This window comes from Staurois parvus, unplaced genomic scaffold (genome assembly GCF_062004578.1).
Source record: "Staurois parvus isolate SC_StPar_1 unplaced genomic scaffold, SC_StPar_1.0 ptg000187l, whole genome shotgun sequence".
NCBI lineage: Eukaryota > Metazoa > Chordata > Amphibia > Anura > Ranidae > Staurois > Staurois parvus.
In genome coordinates this window covers 7,347,132-7,372,221 of record NW_028317983.1, presented here as the reverse complement: position 1 = coordinate 7,372,221, position 25,090 = coordinate 7,347,132, and the positions used below count along the sequence as shown (strand labels likewise).

The window sequence follows — 25,090 nt, the reverse complement described above, 5'->3', positions numbered from 1 at the left end:
TTTCACATGCTTTTTGTTGTAAAACCCTTTTTACAGAGCTCAATAGTTCAAGCTTGTTGGGAGGTGCAGCGGCAGTAATTACACAGTAGTAGCGCCAAAAGAGCAGTTTACAAACAGGCCGGCGGGAAGACACCTGACCGGGAAACACGCACTGCAGCTCTCTCAGAGGGCAGAATGCTCCCAAGAGGGAGGAGTCCAGGAAGGATGGTGTGACCCTATGGGGTTTATTTACTAAAGCTGGAGAGTCCAAAATCAGACTCCCTTCTGCATAGAAACCAATCAGCTTCCAGGTTTCATTGCCAAAGCTTCATTGAACAAGCTGAGGTTAGATGCTGATTGGTTTCTATGCAGAAGGGAGTCTGATTTTGGACTCTCCAGCTTTAGTAAATAAACCCCTATATGTCTGGAATTTTTCCCTACCGCTATTCATTTTACCTGACAGAGGGGTGACTTGTCCCTATGCTGCCCACTCACAAAATGTGCACCAAGCCTGTGAGCCAGGGTCTTAAATAGACTCTGCCTGACCCAAAATGGCCACCAATGTCATATAGGGCAACAGCATCCAACTGGGTCTCTTCCAGAGTGACCCGGGGAAACCATAGAGGAGTATGTTCCTCTTGACTTCCCCTCCAACTGCAATGTTGCTGCGGTGGAGCACCACCTGCAGTGGAGAAAATAGACTGCACCTGCTTACAAGCTGAAGTGTATACACACACGTGTATAAGGGCTTGTTTACACATGCATTGGTGTTTGCCACCACTTGAAAAAGTGATCTGCAGTGGATGGCTTTTCAAAGGCATTTGACTGCCAGTTCAGAGGTGATAGGACACCTCTTGAACCCCTGGTTATCTAGTGAAAGCCCGCAGCACCATGCCATAACCATGTGCATTACACACAGTTGCAGGACAGTCTCACTTACTTGAGGGTCACCTTTGGCAGTGGTGCCATCTCCTCTCTACTTTTCCATCCAGCCACTATTGTACAGTTTGGATGAGCGGTTGAGGGAGGGGGGAGCTAAAATAAGACAGCTTCACTGAAAGGCGATAACTTCGGCTGTGCCATCTCTTTAGATAACTCATAGTGCTCTTGGAATTCTCTCTCATGAATTAAAGGTTTATTTGTAAAGTAATATTTTATGCATATTGTAAAATATACAATATCTTTTTTTAAAACCATAAAAAAAGCTTCAAATGTAAATTAAACAGAAAATTGGTTTAAAACCATTTTGGTTTCCCTTTAAAGTGGCGCTCCACCCAAAAGGGGAAGTTCTGCTTTAAGTACTGCTCCCCCGCTTCCCGTGAGGAATTAGCACCTTTGGGGAGCGGGTGCTTGATTTTGACAGGTACCCGCTCCCAACTCCGCTGCAATCGCCTAGGCGATCGGAAGCAGAAGATATCCTTCCCCCTCCCTCCCCATAGTCTTCTAGGACACGTAACCCAGAAGACTACAGGACAACTCACAATGCGCAAGCTGTCACAGCCGGGTGCCCACACATAAGATGGTGGCACCGGGGAGCGAAGACAGCCAGGGAAACCGGCTATGGTGAGTACACCGCTGGATCATGGGTGAGTGGCTGTTTTTTATTTTTTAATCTCTTTTATTTTTAACTGGAGCTCCGCTTTAAGCTGTCCTGTCCATTGGCATGTTGCAGTAGAGAGGATGACACAAACATAGCAACATAAGACTAGGGGTCCAATCGGGTCCTTTATACATCATTTAGCTATTAGACTATATTTGTCATTTGAACTCTCCATGAATGACTACCTACTGATTACTATCTATGCACTGATTGCTCCCCTACCTAACATTCATTGAATATGTGGATTTTCTAGGATTCACTCCACATGCCATTAAAAAACCCAGTATTGACGAATACCTTCGAGAGCTGAAACTGTCCACCCCCCCCCTTCAGTCCAGTCACTGGAAATCAATAAGACATCCAAGTCATGAAGATACATAGTCCTGATCATACTCATAGTGAATTGTAGGTAGATGTACCACTGCAGTCTTGCCATCTTTATCCACCATTAAGGAAGATCTTCTCCCAGAAGGTTAACATTTATCAGTTTCCAAGCCCTTCACTATTTTTTCAGCTACGTGAATGCTGTGGAGTTTTGTTTTTGTTATTAATACAAGGTTTTTATTTTTGGATTGACCGTGTGTTCACCATGTTTAAAGCCCATCCTCCACAGGATCATTGGGATCGTAATGAAGATACTTTTTTTGCATCCATTTTGATGTATTGTGTACATGTGTTATATATCGATCTTTTTGCCGTTTGCGCTAGACAACTGCTTTTTTGTTTATATGCTATTTGTTCGGTTAATAATCCACACCTTTATTTTTGGTGAGTCAAAGACGTTATGATAGGTCATAATACCATGTGATATGGTATTATCTTTTTGATTATATTATATGGTCCCCTAAGAGCTCAACATATAGCGGAGGCTGTAGCTGCTGATCCGTGTATTCTGACAGTGAAGGAGTCCCGCTGTCAGAATACAACACACCGGGGAGGATGATCCCTCCATCCACGTCGCTTCTACAGATAGGGGAATCCATTCATTTTTTTTTTTTTCAAACAGACTGTGGCTGATCGAAAAAAATCGAGTCATCTATGGCCAGCCTAAATCTGAGCAGGTCCAGCTTCATTGTCTTGAAACTATTTTACAGGCTAAAAGAAGGAGCTTCCATCAGAGGCTTCTTGCAAAAATATTGAGGCACCCTTCCGGTTTGCTTTTAGTCTGGAGAAATAAAAAGGAAATGGTCCTTTTACTGTGCAGGTTTTGAAAAGAATATCCAATGTGCGGAGAGGAAAAGCCATAGTGGTCTTGTGTGCTCGGCAATCATTATAAGAGGAAATCTCTCATCTTTTGCCAAACGCTACGAGACATCCGCCTCTGAACGTTCGGCTTTCAATAATGAACGGAGACATGTGATTGGCTGCTAAAGGCTGGTCGCACGCAAGGCCCATTGCTGTATTCACAGACATCACTGTGATTGTGTAATGGCACTTCTTGAATGTTAGGCATTCAGCTCTGACACAATATATTCAATTTCCACACACAGCACACATACAGTACATAGAGAATTTTAGCACAGCTTATTTTTTTGTGAGAATATCAGAAACAACAACATAGTTCAGTTTTATGTTTCTTTTCAAGTTTCACCTTGGAGCAGCGGAGGTTTATTGAGGCTCGGGAACCATAATTGATGAACGCTGGCAGAAGGGGAGGGGATGGCTGGACGGAACTGGCAACTTTCCCGACACGGAATAACAAAGAATTGGTTGTGTTTTGGTTAAGAACGGTCAGAACTGCCACATCCTCCTCCCTGCACTTCCCTTCATTCACGGTTCTACCTCCTCCATCACTTCCATGACAATGGTCCGCGGGCCGGTAAGGACAAGGTTGCTGACGGCTCTGAAATGACATTGTAGGACATTGAGGCCATTCACGGATACCACGAACTGGCGGATCTGAAAGAAAAACAATACAGGAATATAATCAAACTAGTTGAGAAGCAAAATGAGCAGGAATCCTGTGTAAGCAAGTTAGCTAGTCTGTCACTAGTTGTCTCTGTCCATAGCTAGTGTGTGATGGCAAAGAATAGTGTATTCAGATGTTAGGTCCCTTTTAGCTAGAGCCTTCTAGTAGTGATGTCATGGGTAAGTCAGTGCCCATATAGAAGCTAGGTTGCGAGGAGCCTGAGTGCAGTCAGGGCATGGGAGCCAGATACCCCATATGGTGCAGATGTAGTCACCTAGTGCAGAGGCCGTGGACAGAGCTGGAGGACAGGGTAAGATAGTTCTGCAGAGATGGCTGTAGTCATCCCTTCACTTATGGTTGGTGGAGGCTAGGTCAGGTTGCAAAAGGCCTTTCAGGCTAGGCCACGTGTGGTTTGCAGTGTGTTCTATCCCCCTAAAGGACCTTGGAGAAGTGTACTGAAGTCGGAGAGATCCTGTCTCCAGAAAGACAAACAGGGAGTCATGAGCTGGACACAGATAGCCTAAGGCTAGCCAGAGCCCTCTGAGTGATGACATATGAACCTGGGAAGGAGAGAGAAAGTAAAAGGGAAGATGGCTGAAGTGTTTTGTGCTGCTTTCACATGTGACTGCTGCAGATCATCCACTATATGCAATTGATAAAGTAACCCCTGATAGTATGTCAATGTGATGTGACAGTAATTGCCATCTGCTGAAGTGACACCAGTAAAGCACAGCAATTATTGACTTCTGTTGAACAGGGAGAGCCAAATTTAGATCCATCCATGGCCAACTTATATTCTGCCACCCACCCACTCCCAGCACTAGGAGCAGAATTACAGCTACTTATTTCCAAAGCAGCAGCACCCTTGAGCAGTGTCACTGGCCCTAGGAGCAGTGTTGCATCTGCTTATTTTCAATTGCTTCAGCAATAATTCCTAACTCCTGACTCTCAACCGTGAGCAGTGTTGTAGTTGAATCTCTTCCACCTGCCCTAGGAGCAGTTTCAAATTTGCCTTTCTCCAAAGCAACACTAATGCTTATCCTGACCCTCCCCTATGAGCAGTGTTGCTACTGTCTCTTTTACCTCAACCCTAGCAGCAACGGCATACTTGCTTCTTTCCAAAGCAGCAATATTGATGCCTATTATGACCCTCATCCATGAGCAGTGTCAGTACTGGCTCTCTTCCCCAGCCCTAAGAAAAATATCAGATCTGCTTCTTTCCAAATTGGCAGCATTATACCTTATCATTACTGACACTCTTCCCCTGCCCTAGGAGCAGTGTTTTTTCCAAAGCAGCAATATTGATGCCTATCTTGACCCTCAGCCATGTGCAGTGTCACTACTGTCTCTCTTCCCTTTGCCCTAGGAACAATGTCACATTTGTTTCTTTCCAAAGCAGCAGTACTGATGCCTATCCTGACCCTCAAAAAGAGCAGTGTCACTTCCAACATTCCTCCTCCCTCCCTAGGATCAGTGTAAAAACATACCTCAAAAGCAGCAGTACTGATGCCTATCCTGACCCCCAACCATGAGCAGTGTGAATATTGTCTCTTTTCCCTCTGTCCTAGCAGCAGTGTTATATTTGCTTTTTTCCAGAACAGCAGTACTGGTGCCTACCCTGACTCTCAACCATGCACAGTGTCACTACTGATGCTTTTCACCCTGCCCAAGGAGCAGTGTCATATTTGCCTCTTTCCAAATCAGCAGCATGATGCATATCTTGACCCTCAGCTATGAGGAGTGAATGTCACTACTGTCTCTCTTCCCCTGCCCTAGGAGCAGTGTCACATCTACTTCTTTCAAAAGCAGCAGTACTGATGCCTCTCTTGACCCTCAACCATGCACAGTGTCACTGTTAAAGCTTTTCGCCCTGCCCTAGGAACAGTGTCAAATATGCTTCTTACCAAAGCAGTAATACTAATACCTCTCCTGACCCTCACCCATGAGCAGTGTCACTGGTGTCTATCTTCCCTTTCCTCTAAGAGCAATGTCACATTTTTCTTCTGTCCAAAGCAGCAATGCTGATACCTATCCTGACACTCAACATGAGCAGTGTTACTGCCAAGATTCTTCTGCCTGCCCTAGAAGCAGCAGTACTGATGCCTATCCTGACCCCCAACCATGAGCAGGGTGACTGCTGTCTTTTCACTCTGCCCTAGCAGTGGTGACATATTTGCTTCTGTCCAAAGCAGCAGTACTGATGCCTATCCTGACCTTCAACCATGCGCAATGTCACTTCTGATGCTTTTCATCCTGCCCTAGGAACCGTGTTAAATTTACCTCTTTCCAAATCAGCAGCATGATGCCTATCTTGAGGCTCAGCAATGAGCAGTGTCACTACTGACGCTCTTTTCTTGCCCTAGGAGCAGTGTCACATACACTTCTTTCCAAAGCAGTAGTACTGATGCCTATCCTGACCCTCAACCATATGCAGTGTCACTGCTAAAAGCTTTTCGCCCTGCCCTAGGATCAATGTCATATTTCCCTCTTTCCCAAGCAGCAACACTAATACTTCTGATCCTCACCCATGAGCAGGGTCCCTACTGTCCATCTTCCCTGTGCCCTGTCACATTTTCTTCTTTCAAAAGCAGCAGTGCTGATGCCTATCCTGACCCTTTACTTTAAGTAGAGTTACTGCCTACATTCTTCCTCCTGCCCTAAGAGCAGTAACAAATTAGCCTCTCTCCAAAGCAGCAGTAGTGATGCCTATCCTAACCCTCACCCATGTGCTGTGTCGCTACTGACTCTCCTTCCCCTGCCGTCAAATCAGCGTCACATCTACCTCTTTCCAAGTTGGCAGCATTGATGCCTATCTGGACTCTCAACCATGAGCTGTGTCATTGCTGACACTCTTCCCTCTGCCCTAGGAGCAGTGTCAAATTTGCCTCTCTCCAAAGCAGTAGCATTGATGCCTATCCTGAACCTTATCCAGGAACATTGTTACTGTAGATTCTTTCAAGGCATTCTATTTAACAGAGTTACTGTTTCTACTGTCTCTTCTCCATTAGCAATAGTTTTTGTCTCTCCCAGTCTATGATCCAAATGCTGATCAAACACTCCATCCTTAAGTACCAGGTTTGTATAAAACATTATTTTATATTCACTGCCCAAAAAAATTAAAAGGAACACTTTGAAAACACATCAGACCTCAATGGGGAAAAATATTATGCTGGATATCTATATTGATATGGACTGGGTAATGTGTTAGGAACGTAAGGATGCCCCATCGTTTGATGGAAATGAAAAAAGATCAACCTACAGTGGACTGAATTCAAAGACACCCCGAAAATCAAAGTGAAAAAATTATGCAGCAGGCTAGTCCATTTTGCTCAAATTTCATTGCAGCAACTCAAAATGGTCCTCAGTAGTTTGTATGACCCCCACGTGCTTGTAATCATGCCTGACAACGTCGGGGATGCTTCTAATGAGACGGCGGATGAGGTATTTCCTCCCAGATCTAGACCAGGGCATCACTGACCTCCTGGACAGTCTGAGGTGCAACTTGGTGGCGTTGGATGGACCAAAACATGATATCCCAGAGGTGTTCTATTGGATTTAGGTCAGGCAAGCATGGGGGCCATTCAATGGTATCAATTCCTTCATCCTCCAGGAACTGCCTGAATACACTCGCCACATGAGGCTGGGCATTGTCGTGTACCAAGAGGAACCCAAAACCCACTGCACCAGCATAGGGTCTGACAATGGGTCCAAGGATTTCATCCTGATACCTAATGGCAGTCAGGGTGCCATTGTCTAGCCTGTACAGGTCTGTGCGTCCTTCCATGGATAGGTCTCCATAGACCACCAGTGACCCACCACCAAAACGGTCATGCTGAACAATGTTACAGGCAGCATAACCTTCTCCACGGCTACTCCAGACACTTTCACGTCTGTCACATGTGCTCAGGGTGAACCTGCTCTCATCGGTGAAAAGCACAGGGTACCAGTGGCAGACCTGCCAATTTTGGTGTTCAATGGCAAATGCCAATCAAGCTCTATGGTGCCGGGCAGTGAGAACAGAGCCCACTAGAGGATGTTGGGCCCTCAGACCACCCTCATGAAGTCTGTTTCTGATTGCTTGGTCAGAGACATTCACACCAATTGCCTGATGGAGGTCATTTTGTATGGCTCTGGCAGTGCTCATTCTGTTCCTCTTGGCACAAAGGAGCAGGTACCAGTCCTGCTGATGAGCTAAGGACCTTCTACAGCCTTGTCCAGCTCTCCTAGAGTAACTGCCTGTCTCCTGGAATGTCCTCCATGCTCTTGAGACTGTGCTGGGAGACACATCAAACCTTCTGGCAATGACACGTATTGATGTGCCAACCTGGAGAAGTTGGACTGCCTGTGCAATCTCTGTGGTATCGCCTCATGCTACCAGTAGTGACATTGACCCTAGCCAAATTCAAAACTAGTGAAAAACAGCCAGAAAAAAAGGGAGTAGGGAAAAAAAATGTCATTGGCCTCCACTTGTAAAACCAGTCCTGTTTTGGGGGTTGTCTAATTGTTGCCCATCTAGTGCCCATTAACACCAAAGCAACTGAAACTGATTAACAACCCCCTCTGCTACTTAACTGACCAGATCACTACCCCAGGAGTTTAATTGACTTGATGCTATACTTTTGATCAGTGCACATACTGTGAAAAACAAACAAATATATATATATATATATATATATATATATACAGTTGTGACCAAAATTATTCAACCCCCAATGCTGTAAAGGGGTTTAGGGACTATAGTGTACATTTGGAATTGTATTCAGAATCAAATCCTACAAGGACGTTGTAACTACCCAAATGCAACTAAAATGACATCAATTGTTTATGTAATACAGTAGTAAATGGTTCTTATGTGGTTTCTTCATTGCCACAATTATTCAACCCCTTAAAGACTACCACTCTGAAGAACAGAGGTTCATACAGGTGCTTTCCATCAGGTATTGAAAACACCTGTGGATGTCACCGAGCAGCAATCAAGCATAATAAGCACCAATTAGGCAGCTTTAAAATGACTGTGATACTCAGCTCCTTCTAGACATTTACTGGTGTGGTTACAAACATGGTGAAGGCAAGAGAATGGTCCAGGAAGACAAGAGAAGAGGTGATTTCTCTTCACAGGAAGGGCAATGGCTATAAGAAGATTGCAAAGATGTTAAACATACCAAGAGACACCTTAGGAAGCATCATTCGCAAATTCAAGGCAAAGGGCACTGTTGAAACGCTACCTGGTCGTGGCAGAAAGAAGATGCTGACTTCGACTGCTGTGCGCTACCTGAAGCGTAGAGTGGAGAGAAGTCCCCGTGTGACTGCTGAGGAACTGAGAAAAGATTTGTCAGATGTGGGTACAGAAGTTTCAGCCCAGACAATAAGACGCACACTGCGTAATGAAGGCCTCCGTGCCAGAACTCCCAGGCGTACCCCCTTGCTGTCTCCAAAGAATAAGAAGAGTCGACTGCAGTATGCCAAAAGCCATGTGGACAAACCACAAAAGTTGTGGGATAGTGTTCTGTGGACTGATGAAACAAAATTAGAACTGTTTGGGCCCATGGATCAACGCTATGTTTGGAGGAGGAAGAACAAGGCCTATGATGAAAAGAACACCTTGCCTACTGTGAAGCATGGTGGAGGGTCAATCATGCTTTGGGGCTGTTTTGCTTCTGCAGGTACAGGGAAGCTTCAGCGTGTGCAAGGTACCATGAATTCTCTTCAGTACCAGGAGATATTGGATGGAAACGTGATGCAGTCCGTCACACACCTGAGGCTTGGGAGACGTTGGACCTTTCAACAGGACAATGATCCCAAGCATACCTCCAAGTCCACTAGAGCATGGTTGCAGAGGAAAGGCTGGAACATTTTGGAGTGGCCATCGCAGTCACCAGACTTAAATCCGATTGAGAACCTCTGGTGGGACTTAAAGAAAGCAGTTGCAGTGCGCAAGCCTAAGAATGTGACTGAACTGGAGGCCTTTGCCCATGAAGAATGGGCGAAGATACCCGTAGATCGCTGCAAGACACTTGTGTCAAGCTATGCTTCACGTTTAAAAGCTGTTATAACTGTAAAAGGATGCTGTACTAAGTACTAAGATTGAATGTCACTTGGGGGTTGAATAAAACTGATAATGCTGTGAGCACAGAAAAGACATTTGTGGTTATTTCATTATAACTGTTATGTTATATTTGTCTGACCTACAAGTGCCTCTTTAATGTAAATGTAAGCAAGATGACTGAATGATCAAAAGCAATGTCAAACTGGCCAAAACACTCAATTTCAGTGGGGGTTGAATAATTTTGGTCACAACTGTATATATATATATATATATCCCAATCATCTATGCATTCTGCAAAATTCAGTTTCCCTTTTTGTACTCCATGTAATAAGCTCTGTTATGTTCCCCAGAGGGGTTCAGGAGCAGCTCAGTTTATGTGAGCAATTATGAAGTACCATTAGCCATTGCTCTAGGTGCAACAACTGCACGGAACTGCCAGCTTGTCTGAGCTCCAGCAATCCGGAGGAAGTCAGTTACACAGTTGGCAGCAGCGAGTGTTTCAGCAGAGATTTCCAGAAGAACTGGGTGGTTATCAGCCTGAAAGAAGCCAGAGCGCAGTTGATTTAATTTCAGTATTTCGTACAGCACAAAGGCCTATTCAATCATGACAAGCCTCACACTGCTGGCAGGACGCCACAGACAATGATGGGCTGGCAAAGGATGGAGGGGGAATGCAGCGTATGAGTATCAGGGCTCAGCTCTGCCACTAATCACTAGTCTGAATCAGCTCATTTCTGGTTTCTGCTGTTTTTGCACACAAGATGTAATTGATCTACTGATCTATGTGTCATAATCAGGGATAATAGAGTAAGAGAAACCTAATATTAACAGACTGAAAAAAAAAAAAAAGTATTACAGTATACGGAAGGTGTGCGCAATTGCATGAACTGGACTGGAGATGTCTTAAAGCTGTAAGTAAAATATACAGTTCCATACCTGAATCACCGATTAAGTCACGTTTTATACCATGCATCTCACGTCTACACTCATTTCTCCATTGTACCTATGGAAGGAGCCATGGCTGGCTCACAGGATGGACTTTGTCCATCTACATTACATGGTAGACTGATAGGACTAGTAGTTCACACAATAAAGATTCTCTGGGCCTTTTTTTCAATTCACGGAAAGCATTTCTGACAAGATCAACAAGTATTTTCTGTAGTTGCTGATAATGTTCTTATCCTGAAAAAAGATAACTAATGCAGCCACCACATCCAAAGACTGGATAGCTGCTATATATCACAGTTATGTTTTTAGGTTTAAACTAAGTTTAGGGCTAAGGCCTGGATAGGCCAGTCCAGAGCAATAAGAAGCACCAGAATATACACCCCCTTTCAATCTTGCAGAGTAGACTAGGAAGGAGTTTCACAGAATGAAAAACATAGATCAGGGTGTACTGATCCCACAAAGCCAGCAGAACATCCACTGCTTCCATCAAAGGATCAATGTACTTACATAGTTAGTCTGGCTGAAAAAAGACAAAAGTCCATCCAGTTCAACCATAAAATAAAAAAAAAAAAAAGTTATAATCCTATACCCACAGTTGATCCAGAGGAAGGCAAAAAAAACCCAGCAAAGCATGATCCAATTTGCTCCTGCAGGGGAAAATATTTCTTCCTGATCCTCCGAGAGGAAATCGGATATTCCCTGGATCAACTTTACCTATAAATGTTAGTATCCAGTTATATTCTGTGTATCTAAGAAAGAATCCAGGACTTTTTTAAAGCAATCCACTGAGCTGTCCAGAACCAACTCTTGAGGGAGTCTATTCCACATTCATCTATGTGGTCTTTTATTAAACTCTCCATTATCTTCCCAACTATAGAAGTTAAACTAACAGGTCTGTAATTACTTGGTAAAGATTTTGACCCCTTTTTAAATATTGGCACCACATTGGCCTTACGCTAATCCAGTGGTACTATGCCAGTCATTAAAGAGTTCCTAAAAATTAGAAATAATGGCTTTGAAATGACAGAGCTCAATTCTTTAAGGACCTGTGGGTGTATGCCATCCGGTCCAGGGGCTTTATTCACCTTTATTCTGTCTAAATATTTTTGGATCATATCAATTGTGAGCCAATGTGGATCATCTGGGGCTGTGTGAATACGATGCCCATTATGGACAAGATATGCTCCCCAATGCTCCTTTGTATACACAGAGCTGAAGAAGGTATTTAATAAACGTGCCTTCACTTTGTCCCCAGTCACCCACTCTACAATATTTTGTAAAGGGCCTACATGCTCGGACCGGACCTTTTTACTATTAATATATTTGAAGAATTTTTGTGGATTTGTCCTGTTCTCTTTTGCAAGCTGTTGTTTATTTAAAATTTTTACACCCTTGATTTCCTTTTTACATCTTCTGTTATGTTCTTTGTAATGTTTAAACAATAGCGTTCCTTCATTTTTATATTTAATAAAAGCTTGGAGATGAATCTGTCCAGTTTTTCATGGAGGTTAGGAGGTCCACATCCAGCATTTCTCCACCTGTGACACAGGTTCAGGAACACCTCTGGGTGTAGAGACCATCTCTCAACTCCAGGAGATATTGGCTGAGGTAGTTTGCCTACCAAAGTTGTAGGGACAACCAAATCCTCTGAAGCTCTGGGATATTAGCCATGCGATGAAATTCCTCCAGCAGCCAAGTCCCCTGCACCAACAAAGTGTCCAGGACTCCTCCCCAGCCCAACGGGCTGGCATCAGTTGTAAGGGTCATAAAGAAGGACTTCCCAAGCTCCATAGCAGGATTTCTGAGCCACCAGGTCAGGAGAAGTGTGGTCCTTGGTGCCAGAAGAATTGTTCCATCCAGAGTTCCATGATAAGAGAATGTTGCATTGCAGGGGTCTGGAGTGGAACTGGGTATAAGGCACTACCTTGAAGGAGGCAATAACTGGACTGAAGAATTCAAGTCTAACTATGACGTAGGCCATACTAAGGGAGAGACCCAGATATTCAAGCAGTGAGTCAGTTGCAAAGCTGATTTCTGAAGGTCCAGGACCCAGCCATACCTTTGCAAGGTCTGAACAGTTTGAGCTACATTGGCAGCCAGGACCTGTACTATATATCCCATAATAAGGATGCTGTAGAAAGACTAATACAGGGGCCAAAAGGAAGAGCCACAAATTGAAGTGCTGGCATCACACAGCAAAGCAAAGGAATGGTTGATGCATTGGAAAAATGGGGATGTCCACAGCCCCTGTAATTCACCTCTTGTGCCTAAGCATCTAAGATGTTGACAACCTGAATGTGCTCAAAGGCTACAAAATGCTGAAGATGACTTATCAGAGTGTTTGGGGGACATTGATGTCCAAGGTTTGCAGGTGGATGGGGGGTAAGGCTTCGGCTTGGCTTTGGAATTTAGGGCCTGAGAGTAATGAAATGAACACTTCTTTGCCACAGATGGGGGCTGAGTACTACGTTTATTCTGCTGGGGTAATGGCTATTCCTCCCCCCAGTGATAGCGGATATGTAGAGACTAGTTTAAGCAGTGGGTGCAGTAATTTTGATTGATGTAAAAAAAACAGAAAAAAGAGAAAATGGGTCCATCTCCTTGGTACTAGCAAAAAATGGTGTCATGCTGGGAGTAGGAGGGGTGATGCTCAACTGGCCCTCAAGTGTTTTTGTTTACCAGAATACAATTCTGTTGAAGGTGGCAGTATAACCTTTCAGTCAGTTAACTCCTGTGTCCCTCAATGAAGGGCAGAAGAGAGGAACAAACACATTTTATGAAGTATTAGTTAATACAGGTCTGCCGTAATCTGTGTCTTTTTGTCCTACTGGAGTTCAGTTTTAGGTTTTGGATTGTGAATGGTAAACACAGCATTTATCTGTAATTAGCATCCATCAAAAATACCAGCTAATCAGATCAGATAACAAGCTAAACTGCACTGAGGACAGGAGAGCCAAAAATAATTACCTTTGATTAAATCAGCCCTAGTCATCTTCTATGCATCGACATCAGGAACATGGTTGGAATTTGCAGTCATAACTTTTTTCTTATTATACTTAGATATTCAGTGTAGAACAGGGCTTGAAAAAGCCGCTCGCCAAATGCGAGGAGAAATTTAAGGGTCAGAACCTGTGTCACGTTTTTATTGCTATAAAATTGTCCTTGTTGGAGAGATTTGCCCTGACTTCTTGTCCAGGTGACACCAGGACATAAAAATTAGAGGTTTCTGTAGGACACAGAGCACTAAACTGTCAGGTATTCTGACCACTTCCCACTCTACTAAACACGTGTTTTGTTGTTTTCCCTCTCCATCATAGAGATATCTACTCAGTTCTTGTCCTTCTGATAATTTTTCATCAGAACAAGAGATTAGAATAAATCTTCCCAGCAGGACAAAGACAACAGTACAAACTGGACAGAGAATCTAGCCCTTCTCTCCTCCATTCAAAATGAAGAAACACATTTTTGGCTGGGGTGTTCGAGTCAAACCGGTACTTTTCATTTTACAGGTATAAAAAGGAATGCGAGCGTGGCGGTACTACATGCAGTAGTAAGTGGCCAGTGTGTCCTATTACTGAATTACTGATGGGCGGCACACATGTCGTAGGCCAGTCCAGAGACTGGCCATCAAGATGTCAGACAACAGTGTTCGTGTGTGCATGGAACAGATGTTTCTTGTAAATCAAGGCGTAAAACTCGTAAATATCTACATAAGACGTCAAGCACAGCACGGTGATGAGACGCTCAGCAGCAGTAAGAAATTTGAATGGTGTAAACGTTTCAAAGATGGCCGTATATCCGTCAGTGACAATCCTGGCTATGGTGGTGCCCAGCCGATAGGTGAACATTCAGCGCGTGAACCGCCTGATCCTGGATAAATCGACGCTTAACCTGTCGTGAAATTGCACAAGAGACAAATCTTTCTGTGGGAACAGTGAACACAACGATGGCGAAGTGAAGCCGGCTGTCCTAGGATGGTTTAGGCCTACTGCAAAACTTTCTATGCTGAAACTTTCCAGGCATTAGTTAAACGCTGGGATAAGTGTATAAATGTAGCAGGGGAGTATGTTGAAAAATAAATGCAGTTTCCACTCCTTGAAATTTTTTAATTTATTATATAAACTCAAAAGTTTGACTTGAACGTACCTAGTAATATAACATAATAATAATGCTAACAATTATTCAGACAATAGTGGGATGAATGTACCTTAACTCCTGCAGCAGCAGCCGGTCCAGTGGGATCCACAGCTTGTATATGACACGGTTTTTCTCCCCGTACCACAAATCCCCATCCCACTGCATCACTGACAACCTGCACAAGCAAAAGGAGCAAGAAATAAAAGTTATTACTAAACTGTGCATAGTTCTTAAATTAAACAACTCCTGTTAAAGCGGAACAAAAATTTTTATAAAATTTCAAGCAGGCAGGCTGCTATTTGCAGAAGAGACATGCAATGTACCGTATCTTCTGCAATAAAATAAACCTACCTGCCTGCTTGCAGTCTTAATTAGAAAGTAGACTGAGCTGTGCATGTGCAGCTCAGTATATATTCCGGTACTGTGCCTAGATTTATAAACGCCTGTGCATACGTGGGAGTTGCACCCTCCTGCGCTGACCAATAAAAATGGCCGAAGACAAACACCTAGAAGCACCCAAGGAGAAGAGGCTGGCACAGACGAAGGACCTCACAGGCATTGGACAGTTTGAGTTAAGGTAAGTAATTCGGATTTGAGTTCCACTTTAAAGTGGCAGTAAACTCTTACCTATACCCAGTGAAGTGATTGTCCTCAGGTGATACACAGACAAAATAAATTCTTCTACATAAGTTGTACCTGTTTATCTGCAGCCATGTGTCCTCTACAGCCTTATAAAATTCAGGTTTAAAAGGATTTTTCACAGACTCACAAAGCAGGGGATGGGAGCTACACACTGTACAAGAGCTCTGAGGGCTGATAGGGAAGGATTGGACACACACCCCTTTACACAGCACTCAGGAACAGAGCTGAGGCTGTCATTCACAAGTTGTGTGCTGGAGGTCCCTCCCCAGTCATCTTTTTGGATCTTGGTGTCAGGGAAAACTTGTCAGAACTCACTCATGCCGATAACAATGGAACTGGACAGCAGAAAGAAAGGACACTTAGTGCTCTTAATTGAGAAAACTACACACTATAAAGAGATATGCTTTGATTAGATTTCATATCTGAGCTTTACAACCACCTTAAGCTTTCATCATTTCAGGAAACACGTACTTTTCTGTTACTTTAAGGCCTCATGTACACAGGGAATACTATACCGTACGCCCGTGCAGAGATGTGTTTACCCACAAGGAGATGCACAGGTGTTTCATGCATCCCCGAGACGGAAGCCCCAGTGTCTAGTGCAGGGATCTCCAAACTTTCTAAATAAAGCACCAGTTTACTGTCCTTTAGGCTTCAGGGAGGGCCAGACTGTGGCCAGTGAGGTGGACAAGGTCCCGACATCAGTGAGACAAAATAATGCCCTATTGTTTGTGTCAGTCAGAGGAATTGCGCCCCATCACTGGTGTCATTGGAAGGCGTTGTGCCCCCATCATTGGTGTAAGGGGGGCAGAGAATTATTGTTGGTATTGGTGGATGAAATAGTGCCCCAAGGGCCAGATAAAGGGCAGCATCTGGCCCCCAGGCCACGATTTGGAGACCACTGGTCTATTGCATGGAAACAGCCGCTTGCTCCCAATATGACTGCCATGTGGGCACAGGTGAGTGTCCCAGAACTGTGTGAGTTTGGGGACATGTACCTGTACTCACTCTGATGTCATATTGGGACACAGCAACTGTGTTTGTGCAGCCTCTGCATCTCAACAAAACACACATGGTACTGCCTGCACGGAAATGCATGGAGCATCTGTGCACAAGGCCGGTGCCAGACTATTTTGCACCCTAGGCAAGACCAGCTACTTGCACCCCCCCCAAAAAAAAAATATTAAAAATAGTAGAAAATAGGGCAACCTGTTTGTCCATCACAGTCATTTTTTTTACAATGACACTTATTTGCATTATTTCACTGTGTGCCATTATCGAAAATATTTGTGATGAACATCTACTGACCCTAGCATTCATACAATGTCTGGCTCACACTCGTGGCATTGTACATACATGTCCACAATTGCAGAAGCAGCAAAGCCAATGGTCACAGAACCCCGGAATCTAAAGAATATATTTAAAAAATATATATATTTTTAAAAATATATATTTTTTAAATATATTCTTCAAAATTATTTTAATATATAAAAAAGTAATTTTAACATATTTTTTACATATATTTGTAAATGCAATCCAAAAATGTAGATTTGTATTTATAAAAACATACAATATATTTGAAATGTATTTTTAAAAATATTTTTAATATATTTTGTAATAAAAACGCATTTCAACATGCAGTATATATATATATATATATATATATATATTTATTTATTTATTGAAATATATTGAATATGGTCAAAATGTAGCATTTCAAATATATGGCAATATATTTGGGATATTTTTAAAATATATTTCAAATATATTTTTCTTCCATATGGGATCGTACACCCTGTGTGGATGAGGCCTAAGTTGCAGCAGTACATGTGACACGCGGTTTATAAATTATTTTACAAAGCTGAGGCAAGAATTGCTGCTGGATGGAATTGCAATATGTGTAAAGGATAGTTTATTCTCCAAAGCATGCGGAGGCAGGATCTTACCAGAGTCATAGGTGAATAGTCATATTTTCAAGGATAAGTTCACCTTTTGATAGAAAAAAAATATTAAAATGCACATTTTTTTTGCAGGTACAAAAATATGCATTTATTATTTTTTGCTGCAGGAGTCTGTAAAGCATTGCTGGTGCCATGCAGGTCTCCTGCACACCTGTCAGTACATCTGCTTGCTCCTACGGGATGTACAAACAAGCAGATATACTGACAAGATAAATGAACTATCACAGCGCTCTACAGCACCATAGCAGTTCATTGAGAAATACAAACCGACAGCCGCTAAGGCTGTCTGGACTTGTAGTTTCTCATTCACAGAGGAGTGAAGCAGTCGGGCGGGGGGAGCCCCAAATGTCGACTTTTTTTAAAATTTGCCAGCTAGCGTGGGAAGAAGATCCCCCACTAGCCGTAAAGCAGGGGGGATCGGCGGGGAGCGGTGGCCGGTGCTTTCATAACATGTTACACCCTGAATATGGGTGTAACAAGTAACATGTTATGAAAGGTGAACTTATCCTTTAAGCCTAGGATCAAACTAATACACAGAAATATGCTGCTCTTTTATTTTCTTCTTTTTTTTTTCTTTTAATAAAACAGGAGTGCTTTATTAAAAGTACATGGAACAGCATAACTTATTCAAAGTGGCATGGTTCAGTTTTGGACATATCCAGCGAATGGTCATCAAAAGGTATAGCAATTCAACTAGTCAGTGCAAGGAAAAAACACAGATGATGAAAAGGAATCACAGTTTAGCATTCCAAGATTATGATCAGCATGGTCATTACAGCAGGCAAGGTTTCTATACCAAATAGGTAGGAGCAGGGCTTTGTTTCAGTGGGAACACAGTCTATTGATGCTGGATGGGGATCTATTGTCATTGGAGGGGATCCTTTTCTTGCTTGGGGGTATATTGTTGCTGGGGGGAGGATATATTGTTGCTGGGAGGTCTTATATTGCTGGGGGTCAATTGTTGCTGAGAGGAATCTATGGTTGAGGGAGAGGTCTTCTGTTGCTGGCTGCTGGAAGGTCTATTAATGTTGGCTGCTGGGAGTGGGAACACAGTCTATTGATGCTGGATGGGGATCTATTGTCATTGGAGGGGATCCTTTTCTTGCTTGGGGGTATATTGTTGCTGGGGGGAGGATATATTGTTGCTGGGAGGTCTTATATTGCTGGGGGTCAATTGTTGCTGAGAGGAATCTATGGTTGAGGGAGAGGTCTTCTGTTGCTGGCTGCTGGAAGGTCTATTAATGTTGGCTGCTGGGAGATCTGTTTTTGCTGCAGGAGGTCTAACGTTGCTGGGGTGGTATTTTGTTTTGTGGGGGGCCATTGTTGCGGGGGAGGTGGGGGAGTCTACAAGGGGTGGTACTGGGAGGGGAGTAGGAGTAAAACCAAGAGATGGTGCTCAAAGGTTCATAGGGGGCAGAGACAAGGGGGGAGTTAGAGAAAAAAAGCCCTGGGTACGAGTAATGTGCACAAAAGGGGGGAAAGGGTAGGAGACGCAATGTAGGATATCGGGAAAAGGAGGGGAAAAAGAAGGGAGGGATTGAGGGAGGGGGAATATGAGCAGTGAAACAAACTTGTTGCCCTATCCAGCGCACTCCCTCCCACCATCCAAATGGGATTACAGAAAGGACTCACTAGCTGGAAGTCCAAGGGGACCACACCTTATCATACTTCCAAGGGCAACCCCAGTTCATATGGGTAAGTCTATACATGGGTAGGGCAGCATCCACCATGGCCTCCCAGTCTATGAGGTCCATTTCAGCAAAATTTCCTTTTTTGCATAAAACAAAAGATAGGAGATCAGTAATTTAGCATGGTGAGAGCGTTGATCATCCTTGTGAATACCCACTAGGGCCAATTCTGGGGAGGATGGTAGAGACCAGAGAATAATTGTTGTAAAGATCTCAGACCAGTAGGTCTAGTTAGAGGGCACTTCCAAAAAATGTGAAAATCAGGAGCAAGAACGTGTTGCTCTTTAGTAGACGTGTCGGGTGTCATTAAATGTTAATAGCACCCCCACGCATCAGATAACGCGGCACGGTTTCGCGCAGCACCTCATAAGGCACAGCTTTACAGTGAATGTGAGTCGATCTCAGCAATTATTTATTGTACGTGATGAAGATAGCACAGTGGCTAAATGGTTAGCACTTCTGCCTGGCAGTACTAGGGTCGTCGGTTTGAATCCCAACCACGGCACCACCTGCCTAGAGTTTGCATGTTCTCCCTGTGCCTGCGTGGGTTTCCTCCGGGTACTCCGGTTTCCTCCCACACTCCAAAGACATGCTGGTAGGTGAATTGGGTCCTGCCTAAAAATTGTCCCTAGTATGTGTATGTATGAATGTGAGTTAGGGACCTTAGATTGTACGCCCCTTGAGGGTTAGGGACTGATGTGAATGTACAAAATATATGTAAAGCGCTGCGTAAATTGACGGCGCTATATAAGTACCTAAAATAAATAATAAGACAGCTCACTTAAGTTTGCCATACTCACGGTCAGGGTTTTCCTTATGTACGGGGCCCCAGGGGCCAGGAGCTCATCCAGTGTGACTGGCCTCTTTAAAACTACATGATAAAAAATATTAATAATACGAATATTAATAATACCAACCAAAGCATGGAGAAAAAGCATTTACAGTCAAAAACAAAAAAAGGATGTCATGGTCCATGATAATCAATAGATATCTGTATATAGCTGGGGTAGGGCTGGTTGTGGACAATGTCCTGGACATGTACTGTATAATAAAATTAGTAGAATTTCTGTATTTAGTCTGTAAAGCAACAACATATTCTGTAGCATTGTAGCCACTGCAATTTTCAACATCTACTGGTACAATTTACTTATCACACTATTGTACAGCGAGCTGTAAATTTCACTTTTAGTAGAGGTTTCCTGCTGAACATTATTTCAAAAGGTTTGGAAAAAGAGGTTGACATAGCTAAAAAAATAAAATAAATAAAAGTATAAAATAAAACCTAAAATAAATAGAAACAACTGTAAAATTCGATATTTACCAGGAAACCTTTAAGATCCATTTACAATAGTGGTTTGCTGTAACACATGCCTGTTTGACTTGCAGTATTCGTCAAGGTGCATTCCCCTTTTAGAGGACATCCCAGCATTATTGTGCTTTTAAATTATTCTTGTGTATATATATATATATATATATATAAACATACATACATACACATACACACACACATATATACACATATATACATATGCACACACACACACACCCACATATATATATGCGGCCCAGTGGTTTAGTGGTTAGTACGTCTGCCGTAAATGGGTCATTGGTTCCAATCCCAACCATGGCGCCTCCATGGAGTTTGCATGTTCCACCTGTGCTTGCGTGGGTTTCCTCGAGGTACTCCGGTTTCCTCCCACTCTCCAAAGACATGCTGGTAGGTTAATTGACTCCTGTCTAAATTGTCCTAGTTTCATCCCTGGCCATGTGGGATCTCCTGCATGGTAGGGGTTGGGGAAAGACCTGGCAACCTACCCTGTAAAATAATTGCTAAGAGAATTCATGGAAAAAGTCACTTACGAGTGACGGTCCATGCAATCGCCAAGGGTCGGATACGACTGAATGGATATATATATATATATATATATATATATATATATATATATATATATATATATATATATATATATATTAAGCTCCAAGGATCAGGGCCCTCCTAACCCTCTTGCATTGAACTGTATTGTTGCTGTATTGTCTCCCGTTGTATTGTAAAGCGCTGAGCAAGCTGTTGGCCTGATATAAATCTTGTATAATCATAAATAGAACATTTTGAATATTCCCTGTGGTATCATCATAAGTCTTGTACAATTCTTACAGGGGCAGTAGCTCAGTTTCTAGTGACACAGGCATTTTCTAAGAACAATATTTCTCAAGAGCCTGCCCTCAGCCTAGATGCAGGGAAAGGACTCTTGGGAAATGTAGTTCTGGGAGCATACTTGATTAGGGAGCAGCATTGGTTTTCTGAAAAAGAAATAAAAGGCGGAGAGGAACAGAAGCAGGGATAGAACACCAGGCAGGGCTGAGAATGCTGGTTGGGATTTCAGTGCAGGAAAGTCACTGTGTTTTCAGACCAAACAGGAAGTTAGAATCACATCAGATTTTTGGCACATCAACAGCAGGTACTTCTCTTACTTGCAGCATTTTTAAAACATGCGTAAATAGGCATGTATTGGATAGATGTACGTAATATTTTGTTTTTCTTTATTTTGCCAGACATACACTTGCACATTTTTACTGCATGTTGCTGCAATGCATTAGTATGGACAGGACTGCATACAGTAATTTTGTTGTTTCTTGTGTCACTTTTAGCAGTGTTATATAAAGTGCCCTTTCAACATGGCTCATTCTGTGGCCTGGGTGTTTGCTGTTTCTTATCTCTGAAAGCAGATTGTAAAAGACACAGGATAAAAATACCAGGGGTTGCACAATGACTGTGTTCGTCCAGCACATCTACCAGTGACCGATGATTGACAAACACTTAGCGGAGGAATGTTGTGAAGGCTGGCACTTTTCCTGTATACATTGCAGGGTCAGGGAGTGTGAAAGCCTATATACTAGTTTAACCAGATGTGAGCTCTCAACTAACCACAGTGACATTTAAAAGGAACAATAAATCTTAAACAGGAACTGTAATCTCTAAAGGGAATGTATGGTGTCTTTTAGACCATATATCCTCTTTTTTAGGATAAAGGACCTAAAAGTAAAACTTTTTTTATTAACCTCCTCGGCGGTATGATTCTTTCCGATTTTTTGTGCTTAAAGCGGTACCATTTTTTTGCATGGAAATATGTAGTTTTTTTATTGTAGGCTGTAATTTTTAGGAATAACTCACTGAAATCTGTAGGAACAAGAGTCTAGTAAACATCCTGGATATGATAAAATTTGAAACACGAAATCATAAATTATAATTTAATAAATAATCATAAAAAATAATAATATAATAATAATACATTTAATTCAATAATATAATCAAACCAAAAACATTGAAATTTGAAATACAGAGGCAAATTCGCACATCGCTGAGCAAAGTCACAAAATCGTTTTCAGTGCCTGATGACGAATTTCCCCACGAATCATTATCACTCAATTCTGCAAGTGGTTCCGATTTACTATCGCTGTTCTAAAACCGCTTTTAACGTAAAGGGACGCTTTTTGGACGCCATGGACTTTTCTAAGTTTCCAGGCAGAAAGAACATTCAAAATGCAGGCAGGGTACAGGACAAAGCAGTAGGGACAAAATGTATGTGAAATGCATTGAAAAAGCAATGACAGCAAAAATGACATTTTAAAAAAATTTCAAATTTCCCGCCGGTTCCGGCGCCCGTACGTCCCGACGTCACAGGGACCGGAACACAGAAGCCGGATGCCGGCATCGGCCGGAGGAGATGGCCGGGGACGCTGCAGGGGACACATCGCGGGAGCGAAGGACAAGGTAAGTGCTGCAGGGACCCCCTGAGCAACGCCGCATGGAAAGCCCGAGTGTAGCTCGGGGTTACCGCTCTTGGTATAGAAATTTTACCCCAAGCTACACTCGGGAATACCGCTAAGGAGGTTAAACATGGATACTATTGTAATTGGGTCATAAAGGTTTGCAGTTACTATCAGGAATGACCCAAAAGTAATATATTTTTTTAAAAAGTACATTAAATACGGATATTATTTGTTCTATTTATTACAATTATTTACACACATTCTTTGATGCAAGCTCTCACATTTTCTAAATTCAAAATCTTTCATTTTAGAAATCCTGTTTACAGAACTCAATAGCTCAAGGTTTAACGTACACACACAAATGAACAGTCAGTGCAGTGGCTTTTCCCCCTCCCTCCCAAGAACTCTGTTATAGGTTTTAATGAAAGACAACTGAAATGATATAGGTTTGTGGACACCTGGCCATCATAAGATATTGATATGAGATTGTTGAACATCCCATTCCAAAACATGGACATTAATATGAAGTTGGGAAGGCTTTTCAAAAGATTTTGGAATGCGGTTGTGGGAATTTGTACCAATTTAGCCCAAAGAACAATTGTGAGGTCAGGTACTTATGGTGGATGAGAATACCTAGCTCATAAATCAGCATTCCAATTCATCCCTAAGCTGTTCAGTAGGGTTAAGGGTCAGGGCTCTGTGCAGACCACTTAAGTCCCTTCATCCCAAATTCCTCATACCATACCTTTATAGAGCTAACTTTGTGCATAGGGGAATAGTTATGTTTGAACAGAAAACTGTTGTGCCGAGGTTGGAAGTGCACAAGTATCTAAAATGTCTTTGTATGCTATGGCAATAACTAAATAAAGAATTCCTAATAATCAAACAAACATTTTAAATCAATAAAATTAACCCACAACCATTACAGTGTAGTAAGAGATCAAACCTGTGGTGCAGAAGTGATACATTGCTTAGTGTACTTACCAGACCTTGGATTGCAGAGTACTACAGGCGGGCTGTAGCTGAGGGCAGGGCTGCTACTGAAGTAGCCGCTACTGCTGCTACTGGTCATACTGCTCCGCCGGGCCGCTGAAACAACTTTCACCTCGCTGTTGGGGCTCACTGCATAAAAACAGACATCACAAGTCAGTTCCATCCTTTGTTCCAGCTGTTTAGTTTTTTTTTTAATTGGCCTGTTGTCACAGGGACAGGAAGAGAGGTGAAATCTCCCCAACAGAGTACCAGACAGAAATGTAAACCTGGCCTTAGGCATTAATGCCCTCCAGTCTTTGACATCAATTCAGTGAAATTTTTGATAACTTCTCCATGAAACGTTCCAATCCAAAAAGATTGTGGGTTTACATGAACTGCCCAATGGAAATCCAATCCCCCTACAACGTTTCAATGGGATTTAAATCAAGGCTTTGTCTGGACCAGTAGACAACCTTCAAATGTCTTCTTTCTGAGCCATTCCTTGGTGGATTTGCTAATGTGCTTTGGACCAGCGTCATATTGAAATACCCATTTCAGGTTCAATGAAATAACTAAAAATGTATTGTGTACATTAAGTGCTGTGAATCATATTAAGTGCTGGCAAGGGGGAGGGGGCTGGTTTTAGCTGAATGGGGAAAGAACAAAAAGAGGGCGCACAGGCCTAGTGCATTACCATAAAAAATGTTTAATAAAAAATAAAGTAGGTGTTGTACTCACAAACGACAATATAGTCAAGGCACATCATAAAAGAACAGCTGGATCAACACCGCGCTGAGTAACAGTCTGCAATAGGGAGTTTAGACATCCAAAAGGTTGACGCGTTTCGAGGACTTGCCTCTTCCTCAGAGCCAACTGACCAAATGTCTGCTCCCTCTTTTATATGCTCACTACTAGTTAAACCAAAGGTCACATGGGCCGTCCTGGACACTCCCCTGTGCAGGTGGAGGAGTCACAGGGGCAATCGACATAGTGTAAGTAAACACGAAAGGTCTATAAAATATATATATATATATGTGTATAAATAAAACCATTGAAACTAGTGACAATCATAAAATCATATGAACCATAAGAAGTGTGCACAGTGAAAAATGAATAAATAAATGGAAAGTTACACATATATAAAAAATAATAAAAATCCTTCCCTGGTGATGCACTGCACTTTTCGCCTTTAAATAAATGGATGGATGGATGAGCAACGCTACGAAGCTGCCTAATGCTCTGCTTGCCATAGACAACCATGGGACATGGATTTAATATAGAGAGTAGATCTGAAACCCAGCAGAGACACTTATTAATTCATAGAGATGCAGCCTACAGGGTGTGTGCCTCTCATTCTAGTATAGTCATATGATGAGACGTAGGCATGTGTGGCAATGTAGTGCACCATGGATGGATATGCATATGCAATACTATATA

The 25,090-nt window shown here is 42.6% G+C and overlaps 1 protein-coding gene across 1 annotated transcript in view; it reads right to left on the bottom strand.

Moving 5' to 3' along the window:
• Window positions 1-373: 373 nt before the first annotated feature.
• DEPTOR (DEP domain containing MTOR interacting protein) overlaps window positions 374-25,090 on the bottom strand; it is a 129,151-nt gene continuing 104,434 nt past the window's right edge. The window contains exons 7-10 of the mRNA XM_089677539.1: window positions 23,666-23,803; window positions 19,711-19,781; window positions 14,690-14,794; window positions 374-3,478 (exon numbers count right to left, since the gene is read on the bottom strand). Of these exons, the coding sequence (XP_089533665.1) occupies window positions 3,350-3,478; window positions 14,690-14,794; window positions 19,711-19,781; window positions 23,666-23,803 (443 nt within the window). The 3' untranslated portion in view covers window positions 374-3,349. The remainder of the gene's footprint in view (window positions 3,479-14,689; window positions 14,795-19,710; window positions 19,782-23,665; window positions 23,804-25,090) is intronic.